Source organism: Chironomus tepperi, unplaced genomic scaffold (assembly GCF_022539635.2).
Source record: "Chironomus tepperi strain 1889 unplaced genomic scaffold, CSIRO-AGI_Ctep_v1 contig_184, whole genome shotgun sequence".
Taxonomy (NCBI): domain Eukaryota; kingdom Metazoa; phylum Arthropoda; class Insecta; order Diptera; family Chironomidae; genus Chironomus; species Chironomus tepperi.
In genome coordinates this window covers 242797-270645 of record NW_027226306.1, presented here as the reverse complement: position 1 = coordinate 270645, position 27849 = coordinate 242797, and the positions used below count along the sequence as shown (strand labels likewise).

The 27849-nt window shown below is 34.5% G+C and overlaps 3 protein-coding genes and 1 long non-coding RNA gene across 4 annotated transcripts in view; 3 read left to right on the top strand and 1 right to left on the bottom strand.

The window, feature by feature from the left end:
- Window positions 1–8920: 8920 nt before the first annotated feature.
- The window catches only part of LOC139089635 (uncharacterized), a 42996-nt gene continuing 24067 nt past the window's right edge, over window positions 8921–27849 (bottom strand). The window contains exon 3 of the long non-coding RNA XR_011544314.1: window positions 8921–9015. This is a non-coding gene — a long non-coding RNA (uncharacterized lncRNA). The remainder of the gene's footprint in view (window positions 9016–27849) is intronic.
- Window positions 11726–14222, top strand: LOC139089628 (leucine-rich repeat-containing protein 15-like). Its single transcript, XM_070639210.1, has 3 exons — window positions 11726–13139; window positions 13256–13622; window positions 14073–14222. The coding sequence occupies exons 1-3, from the start codon at window positions 11726–11728 to the stop codon at window positions 14143–14145; spliced, it is 1854 nt and encodes a 617-aa protein (XP_070495311.1). The 3' UTR covers window positions 14146–14222.
- LOC139089627 (protein artichoke-like) lies at window positions 14428–19631 on the top strand. The gene is made up of 6 exons (XM_070639209.1): window positions 14428–15874; window positions 16040–16406; window positions 16461–16491; window positions 17009–18446; window positions 18705–19071; window positions 19473–19631. The coding sequence occupies exons 1-6, from the start codon at window positions 14461–14463 to the stop codon at window positions 19534–19536; spliced, it is 3681 nt and encodes a 1226-aa protein (XP_070495310.1). The 5' UTR covers window positions 14428–14460; the 3' UTR covers window positions 19537–19631.
- On the top strand, window positions 19642–27752 carry LOC139089626 (uncharacterized). The gene is made up of 7 exons (XM_070639208.1): window positions 19642–21531; window positions 22578–23823; window positions 24369–24726; window positions 24887–24896; window positions 25001–26465; window positions 27194–27551; window positions 27613–27752. The coding sequence occupies exons 1-7, from the start codon at window positions 19837–19839 to the stop codon at window positions 27665–27667; spliced, it is 5187 nt and encodes a 1728-aa protein (XP_070495309.1). The 5' UTR covers window positions 19642–19836; the 3' UTR covers window positions 27668–27752.

Sequence of the window (27849 nt, the reverse complement as noted above, 5' to 3'; positions counted from 1 at the left end):
ACCGAGTAAATGCGTAAAATTCCGCGTTAAATTGTCGCTCGGTGCAAAAAACAGAAAATTAAATTAAATTCGCTTCTTCAATTTTTTACTCATTTGCCGTCTTCTTGCTGTTCTTTGGAATCTCACGCGATGTTAAAGAATTGGAGTAAGAAGTGGAAAAAAAATATTTTGTTTCACCTAATTTTACACGCAAAGCGACAGTGGCATCGATGACCTACATTTCATAATTTTTTTTTTTTTGCGGCACATTCCCATAAATAACTTCATTCAATGTAAATTTCCTCAGAAGTTCTCAATCGTACATCATCATCATCATCAGCTCATATGCAGCCATTGTCGATTCTTCAACTTGTCTGTCTGATGTAATAACGGTTTTATGCACTTTTGTGCTAATTATGACTCGATCTCAATTGCATAAAAGAACAATTATAAAAAAAACTTGACCCTTGTTTGAAGCAACGCAGCAATTGCTACTCATACTTTTTGTTTTGAAATTCTTCATCATTATAAAGCTTGATGTGCATGACAGAGATCTTTTTTTGCTTACTAATTCTTTTCTCAATAATAATAATGAATTTATGAATAATATGAAGATTTTACTGCTGCTTTATACTTGAAATGCAACGGAATGGAAGAGAGGAAGGTAATGAATGGATGATGTTGTCCGGTTGTCTAACAGATGCATCATTCATGTCTAGTCTTGTTTAAGGTGGAAGGTCGAGAAAAGAAAGAGTTTTTTGTGCTGTTCTGATGGATGGAAATGGGATTGATGGGTTATTTGTAAAGTGTGAGAATAATTAATGTTGTATGGGACATGTGTGAAGGAATAGGGGACAAATTTGATCAAAAAACAACAATTAAAGCTTAAAGCATTAACATTGAAGCAAAAAACATCAAAATTGTAGCGAAAAAATCAAAATTGAAGCAAAATACATCAAAATTGAAGCAAAAACATCAAAATTGAAGCAAAACTCATCAAAATTGAAGCAAAGGACATCAAAATTGAAGCAAAAACATCAAAATTGAAGCAAAAAACATCAAAATTCAGCAAAACTTTTCAAATTGAAGCAAAATTCTTCAAAATTGAAGCAATAGACATCAAAATTGAAGCAAAATCATTAAAGTTCAGCAAAACTCTTCAAATTGGAACCAAAATAAAAACAAAGCTAAGAACTAAATGCGCTCACACCACTTTAATCCACATATCAATATCAAACAATTAATTCTTTTCCATAAATTATTCGCAACTTTTTTCTTACTTCCATACATTTTTCCTTACTATTTTTGACTTATTTATTATTGCATAATTTATATTTTTTCCACTTCCATTGTGCCATACTTTTAACAAATAAATGATGAGATTTTTTTTTTTTTTTCTTTAATTATTTGCTTTCTTCTTTCACTTTTTGTTAGTGCCTGACTCATACACAACAAATCCATTGTTTTATGAAAGATGATATTCAATTTAACGTTTACGTCCATGCGGTCATGAAGCATAAAATAATAAAAAACAATAGAGTTATTAAAGGTTCGGCATAATCTCCGGACATTTTTATGATTTGCGAGTGTCTTCAAAGATTATTGAAATATTCATTATACTTTTATCTCACTGACCATTTAATTACCTTTTAAAAATTGAGTGAGCGACAGATGGATAGAAATTAAATTACGAGGAACAAAAAGGCATGAAAAACAAAAAATTGTCACATAATAAAATGGAATGAAATTGTTGCGGTCATTTATACTTAATATTATGCAATAAAAAGGTATGCTTTTGTCGCTACAGACGGAATGAATGGAGATTTGCTATTTAAGAAGAAAAAAAAAGTACAATATAACCTGGAAGTTCGAAGACTTGTCATATTTCATAATAATTATTTTTCTATTGAATTCGTTGCATTTAATGAGTGACACAAGGCTGCAATTTAGTGACAATTTTAATTACATTTTATTTTTTGCTGTAATTTTTTCTGCTTTAAATTATGACTGACTGTTTTTTTTGTATCTTGACAATTATTGTTTCATAAGACAGAGACAGAGATTATGGATCATTAGACTGTGATGTCCAATGTTTAGTGAGTAATTGAGAGTTGGTCTACTAGCTAGATGTTAAATATATGTGAATCTAGAAGACACACGGCATAGAAATGTTAATTACAGTTTTTTGCATCTCTGCATCTATGTGCATCTAATTTTGGCGAACCCAACAAATTATTCAGTCCCAGGCCTTCATGACTCTGATTCGATAAATTGCATCCTCTTGCAAGGGTCGAGTTAGCCCGGGACCTGGGTAAATGATAATCAATACGATTTGAATTTGAGTGTCTTAATATCCTCAGCAAACAATATCCCAAACGGCACACATCGATAAAAAGACGAAAATTAGTGTTCTTTGGCTGAAAACATTCTGAATCAGTGATGGACAACGGTTTTATTAAAGCCTTACCACCTAAAGGTGCCGCGAAAAATAAAAGATTGTCCCACACTGCTCTTAATTTCTTCAAATTTGGCTAGATGGCTTGTAACGAATCCAACGCTAAGAATTATGCCAAATTTGCTCCATCCCCAATTCATGCTTAAGTATCAATGCCGACTCATGATGATGATGATGATTGGTTCCTATTGATCCACTGTAGACTCATGCTCAACTGAAATATCTAGTTTTCAACATCTCTACTTCTTGTGTTTATCGAGACTCTGTGCTATTCGATGCGGATCTTAATTTGTATAACAATCCATAGTAAGAAGTACAGTACTAAAGATGTCAAGTCGTGTTATGAAGGTCAAACTCCCTAACCATGAATACGCCCCTGTCCAATACATCTTAATGTCTCCTACTTTGCAAAGCTCACAATTCTCATTATTTGCCAAACCTCATTTGCCTACGATCCCCATATAAAATATATCAAACACTTTAAATTGCCTTATGTTGTGAAGGTTGAATGTTAAGGTCCGAATAAAATTAGAATTGATTTTAATCTGCCATTTAAATCTGTTGAATAAAATCACAATAAAAGCTGTTATAAGTCGTATTGTAGGGCACATGCGTGCAGTTTTGAATTAATTGTCGTATATTTTCAAACTTCCTATTATTTTATGAATATTTATGCCTAATATTTCTTAATAAATTTATGAATATTAAATTATGCACTCCCAAGTTCATGAATCAAACGATTTCTAAAAGGTTAAAACTTTATGCTTTAATCGTAACTTCCATAATAAATCCGTATATGCACATAAAGTTCATCTTATAAAAATTCACGATTTCCATCAATCATTCAATCCGATTTCCATCACGAACTTGAACCCACAGTGGAATTTTATAGCATTTTTTTTCTTTAAAACAATTAGCAATGGTCGGTATTTGGGAATTATAGTTAGGAAGAAAGTTTTGTATGAATCACGGGGGAAAATTGATGGTTTTTAGTTTAGTGATTTGCAGTTCTTAAAGCTTTCGAATTAGCTAAATATCTGCAAATAGTGAGTGCGGTGGTCTGGCGCGCCCTCACTCGTCAAACAATAATTAGCTACGATTCAACCTAGCGCAGCTCTGGATCTCAATAGATTTGAATTGCTAAAGGTTTTTTATGCAAATAGTAGAATTTTTGCCGAGAAGCACAATGAATTTGCTAGAGGCGCCGTATCGATGACAAGACACAAAGGTGAATTGACTGCTTTCTGCGACGGCTGATTTCTGTTGGTTTTTAAGAGGCACCTTCGAATGACTCAAATCAAAAGGATTGGCAATGGAACCTTAAGAGGTCCGTTAATCCTTCATTGGGTTTTAATATGGAATCTCTACTGAAGCGGCTTTCTTTTGGTATTGATACATAGTACCCATGACAGAGACTCTAGGGTTTCATGACAGATCCTACTTCAAGGAATCCATGGCTCGAGCCTTCTTACAGTTCAGTATTGCTCGGGTTCAAAATTCATCAAAACTAGAATTTGTGGTCAAATTAGCAGTGTTCGGTCAAGATCTGCAGGTCTAAATTGCCTACATTTTAAATGAATAGGTCTGCAGTTTGGGGCTGTACCTTATAATTTGGCCAAGACTGCAGTTCTGCAAAATCTTGTCTGCAGACGTGTATTTTTGGACGAACCCTACAAATTAGTAATTCAAAGTCTGACACTCTGAACCATAACTTTATTAGCCACAATCTTTAAATTCAATTTTGATTTGATTTACTTCCTCAAAAATTCGCGTAAATTGTTAAAATCCACATCCAACTTGATGATAACATAAATCACAAACAGCAAAGTCTAATTCATACAATGAGACATAATTAGACAAAGAATGAGGATTAAAAGCTTAAATAAATTAGCCGACAATTTAAGAACCACCGTGAATGATTTAATTAGCTAAATTAATCTTAGCTATGCAAATTTTGTTCCTGGTTCTATGAAAATTTATTGCTCAAATATCACAAAATTAAAATTTTAAAATTTTAACACATTTTTGTTGACTTCTCACACATTTACTTCCTGCCTATTTTATTACGATATTTCTTTCACTTCCATATCAAATTTTTTGTTCATGATATTTATCTTTTCAATCTTACTTTTCTTTCACTATTCAGTCTTTAGAGTCTTAGTGTCTCACTTTTCCTACTGTGCTGTGTTCAATTTGAATTATCATATGAAATAGGCTTGTTTTCATCAGCAGTGATTATAATCAACAATGGTACAATTATGATGATGGAATTTGTAGTATCGAAGATATATCTAATCAATGGTGTTTGTGGCTGATGTGTTCTTGATTTCGTAAAGGTTTTGGCTATTACATTGTTGTATCTTTTGTATATTTTGACTTGTAATGGATAGTATCTGACACAAATAATAATAATTTAACTCAACAGAGTGTTATTACGTTTATTATTGTTTAAAATAGACTCTTTGAGCCTATATTGCCTCATCTAACTCTAGAACGTTTGATTTAACAACAAAACGCTTTATTTAAACCGATTTATGCTTAGAGAGTCAAATCTGACCCCAAAGAATTTCATATTCACACCAAATTTTCAATTTGGGTGAATATATTGTTTTTGGTCTATCACTGAAACCACTTTTTTTGATTTGCTGGATTACCCTAGGGGAATTGCCCCATATAGTTGCTAGCCAAAAGTCTGTGCCTGGGAATACCAATCCAACAGTGAAAACCGCATCTCATTTGGTGCTTCCAGTGCCGAGAAATCGCAAAAAAACGCTTTCTGTCATTAAGTTAGCAAGTTAGCAAGTTAGCAAGTTAGCAAGTTAATCGGTGCGATAACTCGTTTCAAACTCAATATTAAGACTTCGGGTTTTTTGCATCTGATAGATATCGGTTATGGCAAGAGCTGTATTGTTTTTGGAACCATAAGATGCTTCCACTGAGGCACACGATGCAAAAATCTGTCATTTTTTTGCAAAATTATAGCCGATTATTCCAAAACACGTGTCAAAAAAATCGCGGCCTCGCTTCGCTCGGCCGCATACTATTAACATTTCTTCTTATCTTTATTTTAATTAAGTAAAAATTAAGCATTTATAAATGTGTTTTATCCATAATATTAATATAATTATTCATTACGTTTTGGCGTAATGCAATCGTAGCAATGTAAATACATTTTATCTTCATCATGTCATGTGTTCAAGTCCTACTGTTTTTTTTTTTTTTTTTTAATTTTTTGAGTTGTTTCTTTTGGAACCCTTATACTTTGCCATTAATATAAATATTAAATCAGAGTTGCAAAACAGACACCTGTGACAGGCAAAAACCATACAATTTCTTGATAATGTGTATGGATTTGTAAGAAATTCTATACAAATTGGTTTTTGTCTGTCACAGGTGCCTGTTTTGCAACTCTGTATTAAATGTATTAATTAGAGATATCTTTCGAAATAAATGCAGTTTGCAGTTCAGCCCGGCTCGTATAGATCTATATTAGTACTGTAATCTACCCAAGTCGGGCGAGCGAAGCTCAGCCCGGCTCGTATAGTGATCTATATTAGTACTGTAATCTACCCAAGTCGGGCGAGCGAAGCTCATCCCGGCTCGTTTAGTGATCTATATTAGTACTGTAATCTACCCAAGTCGGGCGAGCGAAGCTCAGCCCGGCTCGTATAGTGATCTATATTAGTACTGTAATCTACCCAAGTCGGGCGAGCGAAGCTCAGCCCGGCTCGTATAGTGATCTATATTGGTACTGTAATCTACCCAAGTCGGGCGAGCGAAGCTCAGCCCGGCTCGTATAGTGATCTATATTAGTACTGTAATCTACCCAAGTCGGGCGAGCGAAGCTCATCCCGGCTCGTATAGTGATCTATGAAAAAACTGTAATCTACAGTGTGAGTAGAAAAATAGTTCGAGCGAAGCTCGAACATTAATAGTTCGAACGCAGTTCGGACTTGGTTGAGCGAAGCTCACAAATTTTTGCGCCCTGAACGGAGCGAAGCGAGTGAAGGCGTGAAAATTTTCCCAAGCAGCACAAACTGCATTTATATCAAAAAATATTGCCGTGTGGAGAAAAATAGTTCGAGCGAAGCTCGAACATTAATAGTTCGAACGCATACTTCATTTAAATTATTTTAGTTACTATGTAAGTAATCATTATTTATCACATTTAATTGATGAATCTATTATTTTGTTCAAGTGGTTTTTTTAATTCTTACTTTTCTGAACAGTTTTCTGATCTATGTATGGTGTGAATATTCCATGAAGCGTGATCCGCTTCATTACTAGTTATGAGAATGTAAAGAGTCTCACTCGATTAAATAAACCTTCTTGCAACCCTAATTTTATTCTATAGATCCTCATTTATTTTTAGAACACAACATTCTATCTTTAAATGCATTATTTAGTACTAAAACTTGAACCCTTTTGACTTTGAAGACATTTATTAGAACAAAAAGAGACTTTTTCGATCTTCAAAAGCTTCATTCAATTTCAAAAAGGATTGTTGGTCTTCTATAAGGTTCATTGAATTCAAAAATGTCTTAAATGTGGCCTAGTTTAGCATGATTAGCTCAAAAAAGTAATATTCGACCGTAGAGACTTTAATCGAACCTCATTAAACACTGGAGAGCCTCATTTGATTGTAGACAGCCTTTAACAGCCCCAGTGGACCACAATAGACTTTAAATAGTAATATTGGATTCCGTAATTAAATGAGTCAGCTCTCCAAAATATCATTTTACTTCATTCGATTGTAGAAAGCCTTAGTCAACCCTAATGAGTCTTATTCGATCCTAAAGAGTAATTGTCAACTTTAAATAGCTTTCATCGACTCTAAAAACTCCCATTCAACCCTAATTTGCCTCTCTGAAATCTTTAAAGCATTAATCAATCCAATAAAGCTTAACTCAACCCAATAAAGCCTCAAAACACTTCCAAAATCCCTCAATAAATCCAAATTATGTCACTAAACCCAACAATCATCTCACAAATTCCCTTCAATAATCTAATCAATGTAAAAGTACGCACCTAGAGCAATAAAACATGCCAATTCATTCAATAAATTTACACCTGACAACATCACCTTGAGCCATTTGCAGTTTTTTTTTTTCAAACGATCAGCAAGTCGCATTTACAGCATAAATTGAAAAGTTCAAAGACACCAAAAAGATATTGAATTGTAAAATTGTGCACATATATATTGATATTTGAAGTCAAGTCAAGCGCCAAATACAGTCGAGAGTTGCAGTGCTGATATTTTATTTTGTGTTTTTCATTCTCTTTATTTTTTTGCTCGGTATCTCTGCTTTTTTCAAGCATCAACATGTACTTTTTTTTTATTTATATGGGTGTTTTTTGGATCGTTTGCAAATTCTTTATTGCGCTTTTTATGTTCATTTTTATTTTAGAGACTGAGATGCAGATACACACGGGTTTACTGTTGTTTTTTGTTATTTTAGCGACAAGGTATGGAGGTTTTATAGGAGTTTGAGAGAATTTTATGGGAAATTTGTTTTGAGATTTTTTTTAATAGTTGTTTGAAGATTTTTTGTGTTTTGATGGCGGATAAAGAATTTTTATGGGAATTGTGAGGTTGTTTGGATAATCAGTAACTTTGAAAAAAGGTGAATGAGCCTCTATTCTTGATCGACATAGTTTCAAAATTTCCCATTAAGTCGTCTTGCCTTCTGACTATTCAGAACAGTCCAAAAATGGTGACTCGCCAGAGAAAAGTAACAAAATTGCCACAAAATTGACAAGTTGGTGCCACATGGTTCTAGTTAAACCACTATCCGAACGACATGGTATTTAAATTAGAATTTGACGTTGTCTTCGAGAAATTCAACTCTATTTGTCTTATTATTAGCATTAAGACAGTGCATCTCAAATTTTCGAACTAATTAAAATTACTTATTACTATCAAAAAATGATCTGAAATGATAAATCAGTTTCAAAATCGTGAGATTCAAAGTACTTTAGAACTGGCTTAGTTTGAATCATGAATAACACTGGAAGCTGGCTAGATTAAAATCAGCATAATTCTGTCTTTGGACCGATTCCGATTTAAATCTGACACCATGGCAGAGTAAAATTGGCCTGGTGCCGGGTTCTAGATTGATTAAGCTACTTATACCCTGAGTACACAAAAAAAAGTTGTATCAAGTTGATGGTAAGTTAATGTCCAATTGATGACTAGTTCTAAAGTATTTTTGTCCAATCAGGTTCTATTCGAAACTATATCCCCTAAAATACAAAGAACACGCTATGCTTATTTCATACAATTGAGCATGCTTACAAAAGTGAGTATACTCAGAGTATGCTATTTGTCTGATATGGATCTTTTGAATCCATACCTAAACTGCCAATAAACCGCTCTCAAGAACGCTCAAACTCAAACACATTTCAATAACTTATGTCTTAATAACAGAATTGCATGATAGAAGATAGTGTAAAAGCGTAGGTTATTGCATGTAATACGGAATTCACTTACTTCTCAACTCTCCTCCGATTGCAGCAGTCTAAGTCTACGTCAACAAAACGGCTTCTTTTTCTCACTTGATAATGAATATTTTATGTACAAACTGGAAAGAGAAATGAAATAAAATTTGTTAGAAATTTAATTAATGAGCTTGGTTTTGAGATAAATTGAGAGGTATATCACTTGGAAAGAGCTTAATCGAGTAGTTTTGTCCAGAGGTCTTAGTCGAGTTGGACTTTGTATGGAGTCGAGTCGATTTGAGTCGTTTTCTAATCAAAATTCGAGTCGACTTGGAGCTCTGCTATTGTCCGTACATTAAAACTTGTTAATGGCAAGTCAATGTCCAGATGATGTCTAGTTCTTCAAACTTGAGTTGATTATAGCACTTAAATTTACAATTCAACAATAAAAAGCTTTCTACGATCGATAAAATTGAAGCACTTCCATCCAATTCTTCAACATTTCAGACTCAATCACATCAAGACACATTAAACATCTGTTCCAGTTCCAGTCAAACAAAATTATCACCCCTCGACCCCACAAACATTATGAAATGCTGTCCATTTGAAAAGAAAAGAACCTCAAACAAAAAGAGAATCTCTGGAACCATAAAGAAGGAATTAAAATGATGCAAAAAAAAACCAGTTTTAATGTGAATCTGTGCAACTTCTTCTTCGTCATCTTTTTTTGTGTATTCACATTATCGTATGAGTGAGAGAAGTAAAAGAATCTTCTTCTTACAGCTTAATGCATTTGAAACTGCGATGAATAGTGGAAGAGAAGGAATTTCATGAAAACTAAAAATAACAAGAGAGAGAATATACATAAATTATTGCATCCGTGACTTTTACTGCCGTTTTTCATAATTTTTTTGAGAAAAAAAAAACAGTAAGTTGGGTTGTTTGGCAGTTGCGTCTATTGGTAAATGGGATTTTGGATGCTTTTGACAAAAAATGTACATATGAATGGCTTGTTATGGTTAGTTATGCTGGATTGTACCTAGATCTGACTCCATGCTACAGCCAACAAGACAGCCTAACAACACTTAAAATGCATCGCTTTTTCAACGCTGAGAGCCTTCCAGGTCTGTCTTCAGTCCACCGTACTCTCTAAAACCCAAAACATCACTTCCCAACCAACCCCAAAAATCACTGCAGCAGCATAATTTTGTTAACATCTTTAAAAGTTCATCGTCGCGACGCCACAAAGAAAAAGAAGTAATTTTTGGATGTTAAAAATTCACGTTTAATTTATCATCAATTTCTGTTGCAATAAGCAATGTGATACTCATTGAATCTCATGCAGATTATGTCACATAAAATTTACTCATTCTTGTTATTGTCGGCTTCATACTCAGTGCTGCTTGTGGATTTAATTTAAGACAAATTCATTTTGATGGTAATTAATGAATTTTTTTGATTGAATAAATATTGATTGTTGTAGCTGTAGACCAGCTTATTTATGACTTTCTTGGTATTTAATTATGTCCATATCCTGTTGAAATTCTCAGAAAATAATTGTGAAGCTGATAAAAATGGCACTAGTTGGCTTCCATTTATGTCAATACAAATTATCCATCTGTGGATGTTTCAATCATTTATGTCAGTTATTGACTGTCATTTTCACTCATGTAACTGAAGTTTTTTGTAGCAGCAGGTTAGGGCTTTTGCTAAAAATGTCATAACATTTTTATCGAATGGGCTCTGATGGATAGGCTGATGCTACTGTAACTGACATAGAGTGACTATGTGTCTTACTTTAAGGAAAGTGGACACCGTTCTAAATACTATAAAAGTCGATTTATACAAGCTAATGCTTGATGCTTGCTTCTTGGAACAGAATATACATTGATATACTTTGTACTGCTCATAGTCCAATCTAAAGGAAAGATACTCATGACATATGGGTGCTACACCCCCAAGAGCGTTATACAATGAATGAACAGCCCTTGACCTCTAATTTACTCGAACAGGCTATGAGCATGCTCACATGGCAACATGATGCCATCACAGAACCATATGAGCATACTCATTGTCTGTCTATATTATCCACAGAGCTTGAATTAGACTCGTTGATTGTTTTTATGAATTCGAGGAAATTTTAATCAATTTTTCCAGACACTACCTTATCTTATAAACATAACAAACCTTGGAAATGTTACAAAAGTCTATTGACTACTCATAACAATAGTCTAGTAATCTAATAAATTGGTATTAATAGGCATTGACATTGTAAATGACTCCGTCAAAACAAGAGTTGCTGTTATTACTCTTGAAATAATAAATCAAATTTTCTAATCGAGCTTGATAAGCTCCCCGAAAAGCAGAAGTCGGTTGATCGATAAAAAAAAGCTAAGCTGGCATAAGGTTGGCGTGACTCTGGCTTGATGCCAGGTTCAATTTTTAATCAGCATCATGTTAACTTCTCATGGATTCGTCTTAGAACCGGCAATATGCCAAAGCAACGCGAATTAGACTAGAACCCGAACTAACCCAGAGCAACTTGAATTTGACTTCGAACCGGCATCATGCCAAATTGATACGCCGACCTGTTGTCAGATCTTAGATTGATTCCCCGACTTGTGCCACTCGGGCTAGCTTACAACCGCAATATTTGGGAAAAGCAATGGAAAAAGTTTCAAAATTTCTTATCAATTGTTTTCATAATCATTCTTCTTCCTCCTTCAGATAAGTTCCTAATTATCTAATCGATGACTTACTACTGTATTAAATATTGCTTAATCATACCAAACTATAAATTTAATTGTAACTAAATTCAATCTTCAGTTAGTCGTGGAATTTTAAACTATTAAGATGGAACTAAAATTATTAGTGCTCCTTTCAGTGCTTTTTGGATCAACACTTGGACAGTCTTTGACATGTACATATTCAGAGGCACAAGTTATTGGACAGCCACGTTACATTTGTACCTTAAACATTCAAAATCCAACTGGATTGGATGATTTCACGGAAATTGGTGGAACTCATTTAGAAGGCAGAACAAATGCTGATGTCACTGGATTGTACCTCGAATTTGTATCAAGAACCATCAATTTCCCAAGAATCATTTGTTCACAATTTCCAAATCTTGAGCACATTAACTATTCAGCAATGGATGTTGTGGAAATTAATGAAAATACATTCAGTGGATGTCAAAATTTAGCATGGCTGAGATTATGGTACAATGAAATTGAGGTGATTCATGAACGAGCATTTGCCAGTAACACAAGACTTAGTTACTTGGATCTTGATAGAAATCAACTTACAACTTTACCTGAGAATGTGTTTTTGGGATTAGCAAATTTGGATGAACTGGAACTGTCTAACAATCCATTCATTTCAATTCCTAGTGGATTATTCAATCCCCTAATCAGCCTTAGAGCTTTATATCTCATCCAAGTTAGAATCAACTCATTAAATCCAGATTGGTTTGCTCCACTCGGAAGTCTGGAAGTGTTATCTGTGTACGGAAATAATATTACAGTCTGGCCTGAAAATACATTCTCCAGATTAAGCAACCTTCGTGCATTGGAAATCAGCAGAAATCCAATTGGTGACAATTTACCAGTAAATATATTCAGAGACTTGACAAACCTTCAAGACCTGTACATGGCAAGAATTGAAATTACTGAAATCAACCCTGCCTGGTTCCAGCCTTTAGGAAACTTAGAGACTCTGTTCATCTACTCCAATCGATTCATATCAATTCCAGAAGGTGCTTTTGACAGTCTTACAAATCTTCTTGCTATTGACATTGGTGACAATCACTTGCCAGAATCAGCTATTCCTGGAAATTTATTCAGAAATATGCCAAACTTGTTGTGGCTTATTTGTGACTTTAACTTGATTCAAACAATTAATCCAGAATGGTTCCAAACATTGACAGAATTGGTCGTACTTGACTTTAATTTCAATCACATTAATGAACTTCAGGAAGGAGTCTTTACACAATTTAGAGAAATTTTAGAAATTGACTTGTGGAACAGCAATTTGAAGACAATTCATCGTAATGCCTTTGGAAATATTGGAGGATTAATATATTTGGATCTTGATGGAAATAACATTAATGCTATTGATGAAAGATTCTTGCTTGAAGTCTTTCCATTGTCGTACTTTTACTTCCGAAATAACTTATGTGCCAGTGACTGGTTCTATGATTTTGGATCAAATCGGGAACAACTTTTGCCTAGATTTGCCACATGTACACGCAATTATGAGTTTATTGTCGGTAAGTGTGGACTATGTCAAGTATGTTTTGAAATAGTTAGATAAGGCACTTAAAAGTGTCTCAAGTTTCTAAAATAATCTTATCTGCCATTTCCTAAATTACATCAATTATTACAGAAACCGCTACCGAATTAGGAGCACCTTACAGATTCTACATCGCACCAAGTCCTGGCATTCAATTCCGTGTCACTACTAACGAAGAAGTTCGCATCGCATTGACTCCAGTAAATTTCTTATGGACACCATCGGTTGAAATTATCATCGGTGCCAGAAACAACACAGTCTCAACAATCGTTAGAAATCAGGGTACTGAAGTTGTTGTTGCTCACAGTCCCAACATTATCAGAGCTGGTTTCTGGACAGGATTGAGAGTCACATGGGCTAATCATGTTATTTTAGTCAGCAGAGAAGGACAGAATTATCCATTCTTGGCTTACAACTTACAAGATATTTTCCCAGTTCAATTCTATGGAATTAGTTCACCGTAAGTGTATTTTGGGGGTTGATTAGGTATTGGAGGGTATATAAAGAAGAGGGAATTGTCAAGCTTTGAATTTGTTACTGATTTCAAGTGGCATAATTTTCCAAACTGCAAATTTTGCCGCAAAAATGGATTGAAATCGGATGCCATGGTGTCGTCAAGGTAACATCGAGTCTTATCGTTGATACGGCAACGGAATGATGTCTTAGCAAGAACATTGGACTGTTTTGGTAAAATCCCATCTTTGACTTATCCAAACAGTACTCCATGTTCACTTGACCACTCGCTGTTTCACCATATTAACGGTAAGACGTTATGTTGTTCTGAAAGCACAATGACGATGGATTTCGACTCATTTTTACGCTGAAAAATGCAGTTCGCCGCTTTATATAGCTTGGGTTAAGGATTTAATTAAGTCCATTAATTTAATTTATTTTTTTACTATTTTTCCAGACAAAGCCGCGCTGTTTGGTCCATCCAACCAGTTGAAGCTGACATTATGCCAACAGATATGTTAACGGTTTAAATGCTAAAGTATCATTAAGTTCTATGTAGTTATTACTTCAATCTTTAAAAATTCTATAAAGTATCAAATTAATCTATTCAGGAACAATTCTGCATTTTCACTATCCTTAAATATTTAGACAGACTTTCATCAAATTTTGTTTTCAAGAGGAAATGCTTTCCCTACCTCAACATTTATCAAGCTATTTTTAATACCCATATTAGTCGTTATCTTATCCAAGTCTAATTTCTGATTTCACTTCTGAATTATTAATTATAAATTGTACTTTAAAATTTCTTCTGTTCTCAGTTAGTCGCGAATTTTTCAGCAATTAAGATGGAATTAAAAGTATTGGTGCTGCTGTCAATTTTCTTTGGATCAACTTTAGGTCAATCAATCCAGTGTACCTACAGAAACACAACCATTTTTGGTGATATTCATTACATTTGTGATTTAGCAATTCAAAATCCAGCTGGACTTGATGATTTTACGGGAATTAATGGAACTCATTTGGCAGGACGAACAAATGCAGATGTAACTGGAATATTTATTGTGTCTGGTTCAAGAACAATCAATTTTCCAAGAATCTTGTGCTCACAGTTCCCAAATTCAGTGTATATTGACTTTTCCTTTATGGATGTAGTCACGATTGGTGAAAATACACTTAGTGGATGCAGAAATGTGGAATGGCTTAGATTTTGGTACAATGAGATTGAGGAGATTCATGAACGAGCATTTGCCAATAATTCAAGACTTAATTACCTTGATTTGGACAACAATGAACTTAGAACCTTGCCAGAAAATGTGTTTAATGGCTTAACAAGCTTAGAAGAACTGGAACTGTCAAATAATCAATTTACTGTAATTCCCGGTGGATTATTCAGACCAATACCAACTTTAAGACTTTTGCTGCTTATTTCCTGCGGAATTAACGAACTAAATCAAGATTGGTTTGTTCCTTTATCAAATTTGGAAGTGCTGTCAATTTATGGAAATAACATCACATCCCTGCCTAATAATGCATTCTCATTTTTGAGAAACCTTCAAGCTCTTGAAATCAGCAGAAATCCAATTGGAAACAATTTGCCAGCAAACATATTCAGAGACTTAACAAACCTTGTGTCACTTTACATGGCAAATATCAGAATTACAGAAATCAATCCTGACTGGTTCGATGGAATATCCAACTTAGAATTCCTGTTCATCTACTCAAACTTGTTCATTTCAATCCCAGAAGGAACATTTGACAGATTGACAAGTCTTTTAGCAATTGATATCGGCGATAATCGTCTCACAGAATCAGCAATTCCTGGAAATTTATTCCAAAATATGCCAAATTTAATTTACTTTATTTGTGACTATAACTTACTACAAAACCCAAATCCTCAATGGTTCGAGAGAATGACAGAACTTATCGTTGCCAACTTTAATTTCAATCAAATTATTGAGCTTCCGGAAGGATTATTCGCAGCATTTAGAGCAATTGTTGAGATTGACTTGTGGGGCAACAACATTAAGACAGTCAATCGTAATGCATTCGGGAATCTTGGAAGTTTAGCTTATATGGACTTTGATGGAAATGTCATTAATGCTGTGGACGAAAGATTCTTGCTTGAAGCATGGCCATTGACTAATCTTTTCTTCTGGAATAACTTGTGTGCCAGTGACTGGTTCTTTAATTTTGGAATGAATCGTGAACAATTTATGCCAAGAATGGCAATATGTACTCGTAATTTTGAATTTATTGTCGGTAAGTTAGTGACCATTTTCATCATAATCTAATTTAAAGTGAAAAACATATTGCGTAATAGTCTGATAAAGCATGAAGTACCCTTAAAAATGTCTCAAGATATATTTGAAAGTTTCCCATAATAAATAATTTAATCTTATCCTACTTTTTCCTAATTTATGATAGAAACTGCCACTGAACGAGGACAAGCTTATAGATTTTATACAGCACCAAGCCCTGGCATTCAAATTCGTGTCAATACTGAGGATGAAATCCGCATCGCATTGACTCCATTAAATTTCTTATGGAATCCATCAGTTGAAATCATCATCGGTGCTAGAAACAACACAGTGTCCACAATTATCAGGAATCAAGATGAGGAAGTTGCTGTTGCACGTAGTCCAAACATCATCAGACCAGGTCAATGGACTGGATTTAGAGTTACATGGGCAAATGATGTTATTTTGGTGACAAGAGAAGCACAGAACTTCCCATTTTTGGCTTACAATTTGCAGGACATATATCCAATCAGATTCTATGGACTTAGATCACCGTAAGTAGAAAATTATACCTTAACATACCAGCATCTGCTTATTATGGCCACTAGGTACCATAAGATGCTCATTGAGCATATGATTGTATGCTAAGCACAATTTAATAGAATAGTTGGAACTGACATATTTTGATACTTTTAGTGAAAGTCGTGCAGTCTGGAGCATTCAACCAGTTGAAGCTGACATCATGCCAACAGCAGCTTAATTGAATTGTTTTTGTTTTTAAGTCATTTCCCCTTAATATAATATTAACACTAATCTACTGATAAAGACTAGAAGAAACTGGTATCAAAATAATAAAAAAGGTTTAATTTTGTTGTGAAGATAAGAAGTTTGAATTAAGAACCTGGATGGTTACTGAGCATCCTTATGTCACTAATGAGCATGTTGTCTATTTCATTGGAATCCCGACCTGTCTATTAATCTACTGATTAGATTATGCTGGATTACCCACTTCAATTAGTATTTTTCTTTGCTTGTGTCTCTTCCCATTATGTAAGGCTGTAAAATATTTTGAAGATCGGTCTTATCACGAGCTTATGACATGTTATTGTCTCATTTATGCTATAAATGTACTTATTAATTAATATCATTTCCTCAGTCATTTGTGTCATTTCAAAGTGTAAGGATGAAAATGAAAATTTTAGTGCTGTTGTCACTGCTGTTTGGATCATCATTAGGACAGTCAATATCATGTGACTATAGAGAGTCCATTAGGGATGGTGTGAACCATTATGCATGCTATTTGGATATTCAAAATCCATCTGGATTTGATGGATTTACATCAATTAATGGAACACACTTGCCAGGCAGGACTAATGCAGATGTGACTTTACTTTATGCTATGCCTGTATCAAGGACTGTCATTTTTCCGAGAATTACATGCTCACAGTTTCCAAATCTACGGCATATTGATTTTGAAAGGAAAGGAATTGTGACTCTTAGTGAGAATAACTTTGCAGCCTGTCGTAATGTGGAAATTGCTTGGCTGACTGGCAATGAAATTGAAACAATTCACGAAAATGCATTTAACAATATGACAAGATTGGTGTTCCTTGATCTTAGCGTTAATCGACTTGTGAATCTTCCTGGAAATGTGTTCAATAGCTTAGTGAACTTAGAGGAACTTAATTTGTCCTTAAATCAGCTATTAATACCTAGTGTACTTTTTAGTAGACTTGTTAATTTGAGGGTTCTTAATTTGATGTCAACCAGACTTAGTGCTGTTGTTCCTGAGTGGTTTGGCAATCTAACTAATCTGCAAACCTTAACACTTTATGGCAACAACATCACATCCTTCCCTGAAGCCACATTCGTCAATAACAGGAATCTACGATCACTAGAAATCAGCAGAAATCCAGTTGGTGATCATTTGCCAGCTGGAATATTCCGGGAATTGAGAAATCTTACACAACTGTTCATGGTTGGAATTAGAATCACTCAAATTAACACTTCCTGGTTTGCAACACTTGAAAATTTAGAGCAGCTGTACATCCAGGAAAATTTATTCATTTCAATTCCTGAAGGAAGCTTTGATCACTTGACAAATCTTTTAGTCCTTGACATCGGCAAGAACCATCTTCCTGACTCTGCAATTCCTGCTAATATATTCGACAATATGCCAAACCTTATGGTCCTTATTGCTGACTATAATCTGATTCAAACAATCAATCCACGATGGTTCCAAAACATTCCGGACGTGTCGGTCCTTGATTTTAATTTCAATCAGATCAACGACATTCCAGCAGGAACTTTTACATCAATTACATCACTTCGTGAAATTGACTTGTGGGCAAATAACATAAAAACAATAAGTCGTGAAGCTTTTGGATTTATTGGAAACTTGACTTATGCTGATTTTGAACAAAATGTCATCAATGCGATCGATGAACGATTCTTAAGAGAAGCATCGCCATTGGAATTTTTGTTCTTATTTGGAAATTTGTGTACCGGTGAAAGATTCTACTCATTTGGAGCTAACAGGGAGACATTCATGCCAAGACTTGCAGTTTGCACAAACAACTTTAGATGGATTACTGGTGAGTAATTGAATGTTTTTCGGTTCCAAAATAAGCAAGGAAGTCAATTAAGTTGATAAGACATGGAAAGCTATCAATTTGCCGAATGGCTTTATTTAATCTACCGACGATTAAGGAGCAATTAAGTTTATTTGATTTTGGGGTGGTTTAAATTTGATGGAATTAAAATTAATGGAACTAATTCTTGAACTTTGGTCAACCTTGGGACAAATTATATTATAATGTAGAAGATCATACTCAAATTCATTTCATTTTTAGAAACAACAACTTCCGCTGGACAGCCCTACAGATTCTCTGAAGCACCAAGTCCTGGAATTCAACTTCGTGTCAACACAAACTCTGAAATTCGCATATCATTGACATCATTTGACTTCATTTGGAATCCAGTTATTGAAATTGTCATCGGATCCAACAACAATACTTTGTCAACAATTATTAGGAATCAGGACACACAAGTTGTTGTTGCTCATAGTCCCAACATTATCAGACCTGGTCAATGGACTGGATTGAGGATCACATGGTCTAATCATGTTGTTTTGGTGACTAGAGAGGGACAGAGTTATCCATTTTTGGCTTATAATATGGAATGCATCTATCCAGTTGGATTCTATGGGCTGAGATCAATGTAAGATGTTGTACAGAGCTCGAAGTCGAATCGAATTTTGAATGAAAAAGTTGACTCAAGTAGACTCTACATAATATATAATTTGGAGTCGAATTCGAGCTCTGAAATTTTCTTGAAAAGCATAAGACGTAGAAAAGAGAGCTGCGACTCAATCAAGGCTCAAGACACTGTATTTTGGCTTTTATACGCTGAGTTCTCAATACAATAAAGCTGTTAATCGATCCAAAACCGGGCTAGACTGCGTTATTCTTATTTCAACTGAATCCGACACCAAGACGGTGCGACATGGTTCTTGCATGGATTTTGGTTCGATTAACTGACTTGTTCTATTCGGATGTGCCTTTCGAGTTCATACATGATTAATTTACATATTTTATAATTTTTTCAAATTTTTCTTTTAGTGAAAGTGATGCAATCTGGAGTATTCAACCAGTTGAAGCCGAAATCATGCCAGCAAGTGCCTAAATTCATTAGCATGCATCATCAAAATGTGCTGTTTAAAGCTCAATTGCTAAAATATATTTTCTTAATAAATCAATTTGATAATTATTTTAAAAGTGCATAGTTGCTGTTTATTTGCGAACTCTGATCACATGTGACCACTTTCTTATCATTCGAACACCCGTGACTAATAATCCCCAATTTACAAGTACTTCATAGGAAGAAAGTCACATGCAAAGATTGTTGTTGTTGTCCTTTTTTTGTATAAATTCATTGAATATTTTGTTTGACAATCAGTTGATTTGAAGTATTTACAGTTACAAGATGGGAATAAAAAATTTAGTGATTCTGTTCCTAATTGTTGGATCATCACTTGGACAACAAATAGCCTGCACTTACTATAATTATTATAGAGATGGAAGATACGTCTATTCTTGTCATTTGAGCTTGTTCGATCCTGAAGGATTTGACAATTTTACAAGCATTCCTGGAACTCACTTGCCGGGTCGAACGGATGCGGATGTTATGCTTATTGAACGAGAATATGGTTTAGAATCTCCAATAATACCCAAAATACTGTGCAGTCAATTTGAAAATATTTACGAAATTGACTTAAATTTTATTTCAATTGAAAGAATTTTGGAGGATTCGCTAAGGAACTGCTTAAATCTTGAGATTCTTTGGTTAATGTCAAACAGAATTGATTATATCCATGAACAGGCATTTGCACATACTACAAAATTAAAGTACCTTATTTTAGAAGGCAATAGAATGACTAATATTTCGGAAAATATCTTTGATAATTTAGTGAATTTATTGGAACTGAATATATCATTTAATAACTTTACAACCATTCCTGGTGGATTATTTAAAGGATTAGTAAATTTGGATATTCTCCTTATGGAAGGACTTAATATTAATACATTAAATCCTGAATGGTTTGAAAATTTCGCTAACTTGGGGGGACTGGTGATTTCGAATAATAACTTAACAGCCTTACCTGATGACATCTTCGATAATATGAAGAATCTATGGGGACTTGATGTTAGTTCAAATCCAATTGGCGATAACATAGGTTCAGAAGTATTTAAAGGTATGACAAAAATGGAGGCATTGCTTATAGGCAGAATTGGAATGACTGTAATTCATCCTGATTTGTTTAAACCTCTCATAAAATTGAATTATTTGTATATTCGAGGCAATTTATTGTCAGCAATACCTGAAGGAAGTTTTGACAGCTTAGTGAATCTAGCAGAACTTGATATGGGAGCCACTATGCTTCCTGGACCCAACATTCCTGGACATTTATTTGATAAATTGACAAACCTTTTGGTCTTTTATATGGATTCGAATCACATACAACATATTAATCCACAATGGTTCCAAAACCTTAATCAGCTATCAGAGTTATATTTATCTCGGAATCAAATCACTGAACTGCCAATTGGAGTTTTCGTGCCAATTGCGAATTTACGTATAATTAACTTTAATTCTAATCAAGTCAAAGTTATCAGCAGAAAGTCATTCGGAAATATTAGAAACTTGTCAAGCTTTACATTTGAAAACAATCTTATAAATGCTATTGATGAACGGTTTTTAAGGGAACAGTACAATCTCTATTACTTGTACCTGCGGAATAATATATGCATTAATCAATCAATTTACATGTTCGGACCACAATACCTTCCGTTATTTGACAAATGCATTAGCAATTTCAATCTTATTGTTGAAACTTCAACTGAAATAGGAGATCCTTACAGCTTCTATGCTGCACCAAGTCCTGGCATTCAACTTAGTGTCAATACTGATCAAGAAATTCGCATTGCATTGACTTCATTTAACATACTTTGGAATCCATCAGTTGAAATCATCATCGGAACCAGGAATAACACAGTCTCAACCATCATAAGGAATCAAGATCAAGAAGTTTCTGTTGCACGTAGTCCCAACATCATCAGACCAGGTCAATGGACTGGATTGAGAGTTACATGGGCAAATGACTTCATTTTAGTGACTGAAGTGGGACAGAACTTCCCATTTTTGGGTTATAATTTGCAGGATATATTCCCGATTCAGTACTATGGGATTAGATCACCGTAAGTTTAGAATATTCGACCTGTTTCACTAAAGAGGATTATCCTCGAATTCTGACTATCCACTTCAGATTTTTGGAAATATCTCCAGCATTAATAAGTTTAAATATCCAACCCGATCGGGACATTTTGAAATGTTGCCCCCACGGCGACGAATTGGCAGCATACTTAAAGCCAAGTTGCAGTCACTTGTTAAATCTAGTTGTTTTTGCCAAGTGGCTGCCACTTGACTTTAAGTATACTGCCACTTCGTCGCTGTAGTAGCAACATTTCAATATGTGCCGATGAGTTTATAGAATTTTTGATGCTAAATATTTTGATATTTTTCCAATATTTTGCAGTGAAAGTCATGCAGTTTGGAGAGTTCATCCAGTTGATTGGCCATAAATTGGTAGCTGATTTGGAATCATGTTCCTGATATTAAGTTTAAGATACTGTATTTTACTAATATTCTTTTGATAGATTTTCGATTTATTTGCTAATTTTATATGGAAGTATCCGAGTCTTATTTGACTAATTTTATGCAGCACATGAAGCTATCTACAATTTTGTATGGAGTCTAATAGAGATTTCCATACAAAATTCGAGTTGAATCTAGATCTAGACTTATGAGACTGGAGATCAGTTCAATTCTAACACCATAAATCACCATATCTTGTTGTCTTGGCATACATCAAGTCAAGTGGGAACGTGCGCACTCGGTAATACAATAGAAATATCTTGTTAATCAATACAGCAGCAAATAAAATTTTTCAAAATCATGAGTATTTTTTTACAAATCATTCCTTCAAACTGTATACATGTTAGTATTGCTTATGTCCTACGTCATTACAGTAATCTGCTTGTTATCATTTTTATAATAAAAAAGGGGGTATGGATTTTCCCAATACTTTCTTCTTCCTTCTTATCTTATCGCTTAGAAGATTTGAATCAAAACCTAATTTATAGCAATTAACAATTCTGTACTTAAAGGCACACAATATTCTTACAATTCTTCAGTTCACTGTGAATTTTAATTCGGTTAAGGTGGAAATGAAAGTGTTTATTGTGCTACTTGCTATTTTTGGCACAACTCTATCGCAGTCAATTAGTTGTGATTATAGTATTTTAGAACTTGAACATACTCAACATTATGTGTGTAATTTAAGGATTGATAATCCAAATGGATTGAATAATTTTACACAAATTGGTGGATTTCACTTCCCTGGACTTAATAATGTCTTTGTGACAGCAATTATAAGGACTACTGAGTCACGATCTGCTAATATTCCTGATGTTTTATGTGATCAATTCCCTCATGTAACTTACTTGGACTTGTCATTCCTTGGAATTGAAAGTGTTGATGAAAATGCATTCAGACGATGCAGGAACTTGAACTGGGTGTCACTTTATAACAACAGAATTTCAAGAATGTCTGAAAATTCATTTAACTTGAACAGACATTTAGAGCACCTTGATTTACAGTTCAATCAATTAACAGCAGTGCCTGAAAACCTTTTTGCCAATCACTTCGCTTTACAGTACTTAAATTTAGGATTTAATCCATTTACTCAGCCAATTCCTGGAAATGCATTCCGAAATTTATTCAGCTTAAAGGAACTCCATTTGGAAAGAAACAACATCCGTGAAATTAATCCAGCCTGGTTCCAAAATATGATAAATCTTGAAATTTTATTCATGTACAGCAATCAATTGACATCAGTTCCACAAGGAGCTTTCGTATCTTTAGCTCAACTTTTGGTCCTTGATTTAGGATCTAATCAGATATCCCACGTAGCTGCTGATGCTCTCGACAACCTTAATCACTTAAATATTTTGAGCTTTGAAGCCAACAGAATATCAAGTTTACATCCACAATGGTTCCAGGATAAACCAAATTTGGAAATTCTTTATTTGGATTATAATCAAATTGACATCCTTCCACCAGGCATTCTTGGTCAATTAAACAACCTTGTAGATCTTAATATGCTGAGTAATAACTTGAGGACAATCAATCGCAATGCTTTTGGATCCTTAGAACGCATTTGGTATCTTGACTTTGATGACAACAACATTAACTCATTTGATGAAAGATTACTGACGGAACCAACAAGATTATACTATTTACAACTTACCGATAATGTATGTGCTAGTGTAACATTCTCAAATTTCACAAATCGAAGACCTGAAGTTATTAGTGCTCTTGAAAGATGCACGAATAATTTTAGATTTGTTATCGGTGAGTACGAGTGGAAATTTTTTTATTTTGTTGATTGTGCAATGGGGTTTGCAGTGACTGTGATAAGGAAGGTTTATTTATATAAAAATATTATTTTGATAATTGTGAAGTATGGCAGTACAAAGTGGTGTAAATTGTTATAGACGTGATTGTTGGTGTTTTTTATGTCTTTTATAAGGAACAGGAAAGCATCCTTGAATGGCACAAAATGAATAATTTTTCAAAAATCCGGCTCCAGACTGGGATGACACTGATCTAGTGCTAATATGGTTTAGATCCGGCAGCATATATGGTCATGTTGATCTGGTACCGGATTTAGGATCAATTAATCAACTTGAACTGTTCAGGACCAGCATACTTATTAAGAATTGTTTAATCCATCCTAAAACACTCGATTAAATCTCCAAAAGACATAGAAACCCCAAGCGATATGAACATATGAACCCCAAATGGAGGTGACTTCCTTTTGTTGCTTTAGCGTTCACTTGTGTCGCTCGGAATTACGACCATACTTTAACTTTCCCTCAAAATTTCCCTTTCTCCAGAATCAACAACTCAACCCGGCAGCAACTACAACTTCTTCACCGGAGTAACTCCCGGTATGCATTTCATGGCATCCTCAAACTCAGACATAAGGATTGCATTGACATCATTTAACATAGTATGGAATCCAATGCTTGAGGTTGTCATCAGCAACGGTGTATCAAGAATTATTATGAATCAAGCCACAGAAATTGCAGCTGTACCGTCAAGTTTTATGCTTGCACCAGGTCAATGGAGTAGATTTAGAATTACATGGATGAGAAATGTTGTTATGGTGTTTGAGGGTGATGAAGAGTTTCCATTTATGGCTGCAACTATGCAGTTCTTCTTCCCTGTTCATTTCTATGGATTAAGATCAGAGTGAGTATTTTGGAATGTGATAATTCGGTCTGGATTATAATTTGTTCTTCCTATTTTAAGGCAAAGTCAGGCATCGTGGATGATTGAACCGATTGTACTTCCTCAAGGAAATTAAATGAAATATCTAGTCATAAATACTTTAAATTTCCTTTAAAAATAGAAATAAAAATGTATGTCATCGACCAAAAAATGAACATATGACAGTGCTGAATTTAATACTTAGATTGTATGACTCAAGTCACATTGATATCAAGTCAATGATAATGGTCTTTAGGAAAGTAATAGCTTAATTCTTGAAATTAAATTTATATTTTATCTTATCATGACGAGATTGACAGTCAGGCAGTCTGAGTACAAAAAGACACAAAAATTCCTTAAATGTTTCCAGTCATTCGCTTGCATTGAATCAGTAAAGATGAAATTTAAAGTTTTAATTTTGTTGCTAGCTGCTTTTAGTTCCTCACATTCTCAGTCAATAAGTTGTGAATATGAGTTAAGAGGTGAACAGTACGTGTGCTACCTGCATGTGAATAATCCAAATGGATATGATAATTTTACACAAATTGAAGGAAATCATCTTCCTGGATATGATGACAATCGTGTCACATCCATCATTAAAAGAGCTAATTCAGTGACTAGGAATGTTCCTCAAATTTTATGTACGCAGTTCCCAAGCACACACATCATTGACTTGTCGTCACTAAACATAGCGGAAGTTAGTGAAAATTCATTTAGAGGATGTAGAAGCTTAAATTGGCTGAGATTGTATGAAAATATGATTTCGGAACTTCCGGAAAATTTACTCAGTCTTAACAGTAGATTGAATTACTTGAATATTGAGAAAAATTTATTGGAAACGCTGCCTGAGAACTTCCTAGAAAATCAATTTGAGCTTGAAAATATCAACATGGCAGTGAATCCAATTAAGAATCTACCAGCAGGTCTGTTCAGAAATGTATGGAAACTTCGGATTCTTTATCTTAGAAGAGCAAATTTAACAGCCTTACATCCAGCATGGTTTGAGAATCTATCTAATCTACAAAATCTAGATTTGAGTCAAAATCCACTAAATCAAACAATTCCAGCAGAAACATTCAAAAATTTACATCTGCTCACTAGATTAAGCATGAATAATTGTGGAATTCCAACATTAAATCCTTTGTGGTTCCATAATATGACAAATCTTCATTATCTATCAATTTATAGCAATCAGCTGTCCACAATTCCATCAAATGCTTTCATCAACTCGCCAGGACTTACGAATATCGACTTTGGAGTCAATAGAATCAGAGAAATATCACCAAATGCTTTTACGAATCTTACAAACTTACGGACATTAGGTCTTGAATATAATCAACTGACCAGGCTTCATTCCCGATGGTTCGACGATAAACCAGCCTTAAATGACATTTACTTGGATTTTAATCAACTTACAACAGTTCCTGTCGGTGTATTCTCACAGCTGCCATCATTAACTAGACTAGGACTATGGGGCAACAGATTAAGAACCATCCATCGAAGCTCATTTGGGTCATTGGATAGATTAGAGTTTTTGGACGTAGATGACAATCTTATCAATTCTGTGGATGAGAATTTTCTACGGGAAACTAGAAGATTGATCTATTTTTACTTTGATGGAAACATCTGTGCAAGTGGATGGTTCCTGAATTTTGCTAATAATCGTGACAAGATTATAAGGGAATTTGAGAGATGTATAAGGAATTCTGAGTTTGTGATAGGTAAGTAATAGGCTTATCCGAGTGACACAAATGATAAAGGCTCCGTTTCAGAGCTCTTAAGGCCTTCATTCGCAATTTTGCCTCCAAATGGAGGCGGCTTTCAAGTGGTATTAGTAAAAGATACCATAATGCGGTATTAGCCTTAAACGCTCCGTGGTGGAGTCTTCTTCATTTGCGTCGATCGGGCTTAAATGACTTTCTGAATTACGTATTTGATCCGTGGGCTACGTATTTGATCCTTGAGTTACGAATGTGATCCGTTGACTACCTATTTGATCCGTAGGTAACGTATTTGATCCAAGAGTTCATTTACTGATGATCAGGAGCGTATTCAGGGGGGATAGGAGATGCTTGAAGGGAAAAAGATCCAATATGACCCCTTACCTTCCCCTCCCTCTCCTTTTTGGCTATCCTTCCATTAAAAATTCCAAAATTCACCACTAACCCCCTCAAAAACCCCTAATTACACCCCTGCCTTATTCCCCATTATGACGTACAACATCATTTAGCAAGTAATCGTGGGTATTGAACCTTAAATCCCTAAATATCCCCCCTAAAAAAATCTCATCAATAATTAATTAATTTTAAAGCATTGTCTCAGATTCTTAATTGATAAAATACTTGTATTGATAAAAGAAGCCTTTCCAAAATAAACCAAAAAATGATCTCAAGTGCCAAACTGTTGACATAATAAATTGACTTCATTTTTTTGTGTTATCTTATCATAGAAAGAACAACAGAAGCTGGTAGCAATTATAACTTTATTCGTGGATTTATGCCTGGAATGCATGTTGAAGTTAATTCCGACGAGGAAGTGACGATATCATTAACGTCATTTGACGTTGCATGGAATCCAATGGTGGAAATAGCAATTAGTAATCAGACAGTGAGGATTACTAGAAGTCAAGTAACTCAAGTTGCTATTGTGCCGAGTCAAGGAGTATTCAGACCTGGTGCTTGGAACAGCTTTAGAATAATTTGGGCTAAAAATGTCGTGTTGGTGTTTGAGGATGATGAGGAGTTTCCGTTCATAGCTTATACGATGGAGGATCGATTTGTAGTCAATTTCATAGGATTAAGATCTCAGTAAGGAATTTTTAGGTCCAAAAGTCCAAAATAATTTTATTAAAAACTTTTATATTTTTAGACGTAGTCGGGCATCCTGGTCAATTGAGCCTATCCAAATACCACACAGAAATTAAGGCTTTTATATGTAGCAGTTCCTTATCGAATAAAATGAAATTTATTGCCGGAAAATCAAAAATAAAGTTTTGTGATTATTTTTAATACACTCTTCCTATTTCGTACCTCGTGCATTACACGTTCTGCATCACATCATTTGATAGCGTTTATCATTTAAGATACCACGCAGTTACTGCATTTT

Coding starts and splice junctions, on each gene's coding strand:
- LOC139089628 (XM_070639210.1), top strand. CDS start 11,726: ATGGAACTAAAATTATTAGTGCTCCTTTCAGTGCTTTTTGGATCAACA. Junction 13,140..13,255: donor CAATTATGAGTTTATTGTCG/GTAAGTGTGGAC, acceptor CAATTATTACAG/AAACCGCTACCGAATTAGGA. Junction 13,623..14,072: donor TTCTATGGAATTAGTTCACC/GTAAGTGTATTT, acceptor CTATTTTTCCAG/ACAAAGCCGCGCTGTTTGGT.
- LOC139089627 (XM_070639209.1), top strand. CDS start 14,461: ATGGAATTAAAAGTATTGGTGCTGCTGTCAATTTTCTTTGGATCAACT. Junction 18,447..18,704: donor CAACTTTAGATGGATTACTG/GTGAGTAATTGA, acceptor TTTCATTTTTAG/AAACAACAACTTCCGCTGGA. Junction 19,072..19,472: donor TTCTATGGGCTGAGATCAAT/GTAAGATGTTGT, acceptor TTTTTCTTTTAG/TGAAAGTGATGCAATCTGGA.
- LOC139089626 (XM_070639208.1), top strand. CDS start 19,837: ATGGGAATAAAAAATTTAGTGATTCTGTTCCTAATTGTTGGATCATCA. Junction 21,532..22,577: donor ACTTCATTTTAGTGACTGAA/GTGGGACAGAAC, acceptor CTGTACTTAAAG/GCACACAATATTCTTACAAT. Junction 26,466..27,193: donor GAATTCTGAGTTTGTGATAG/GTAAGTAATAGG, acceptor ATCTTATCATAG/AAAGAACAACAGAAGCTGGT.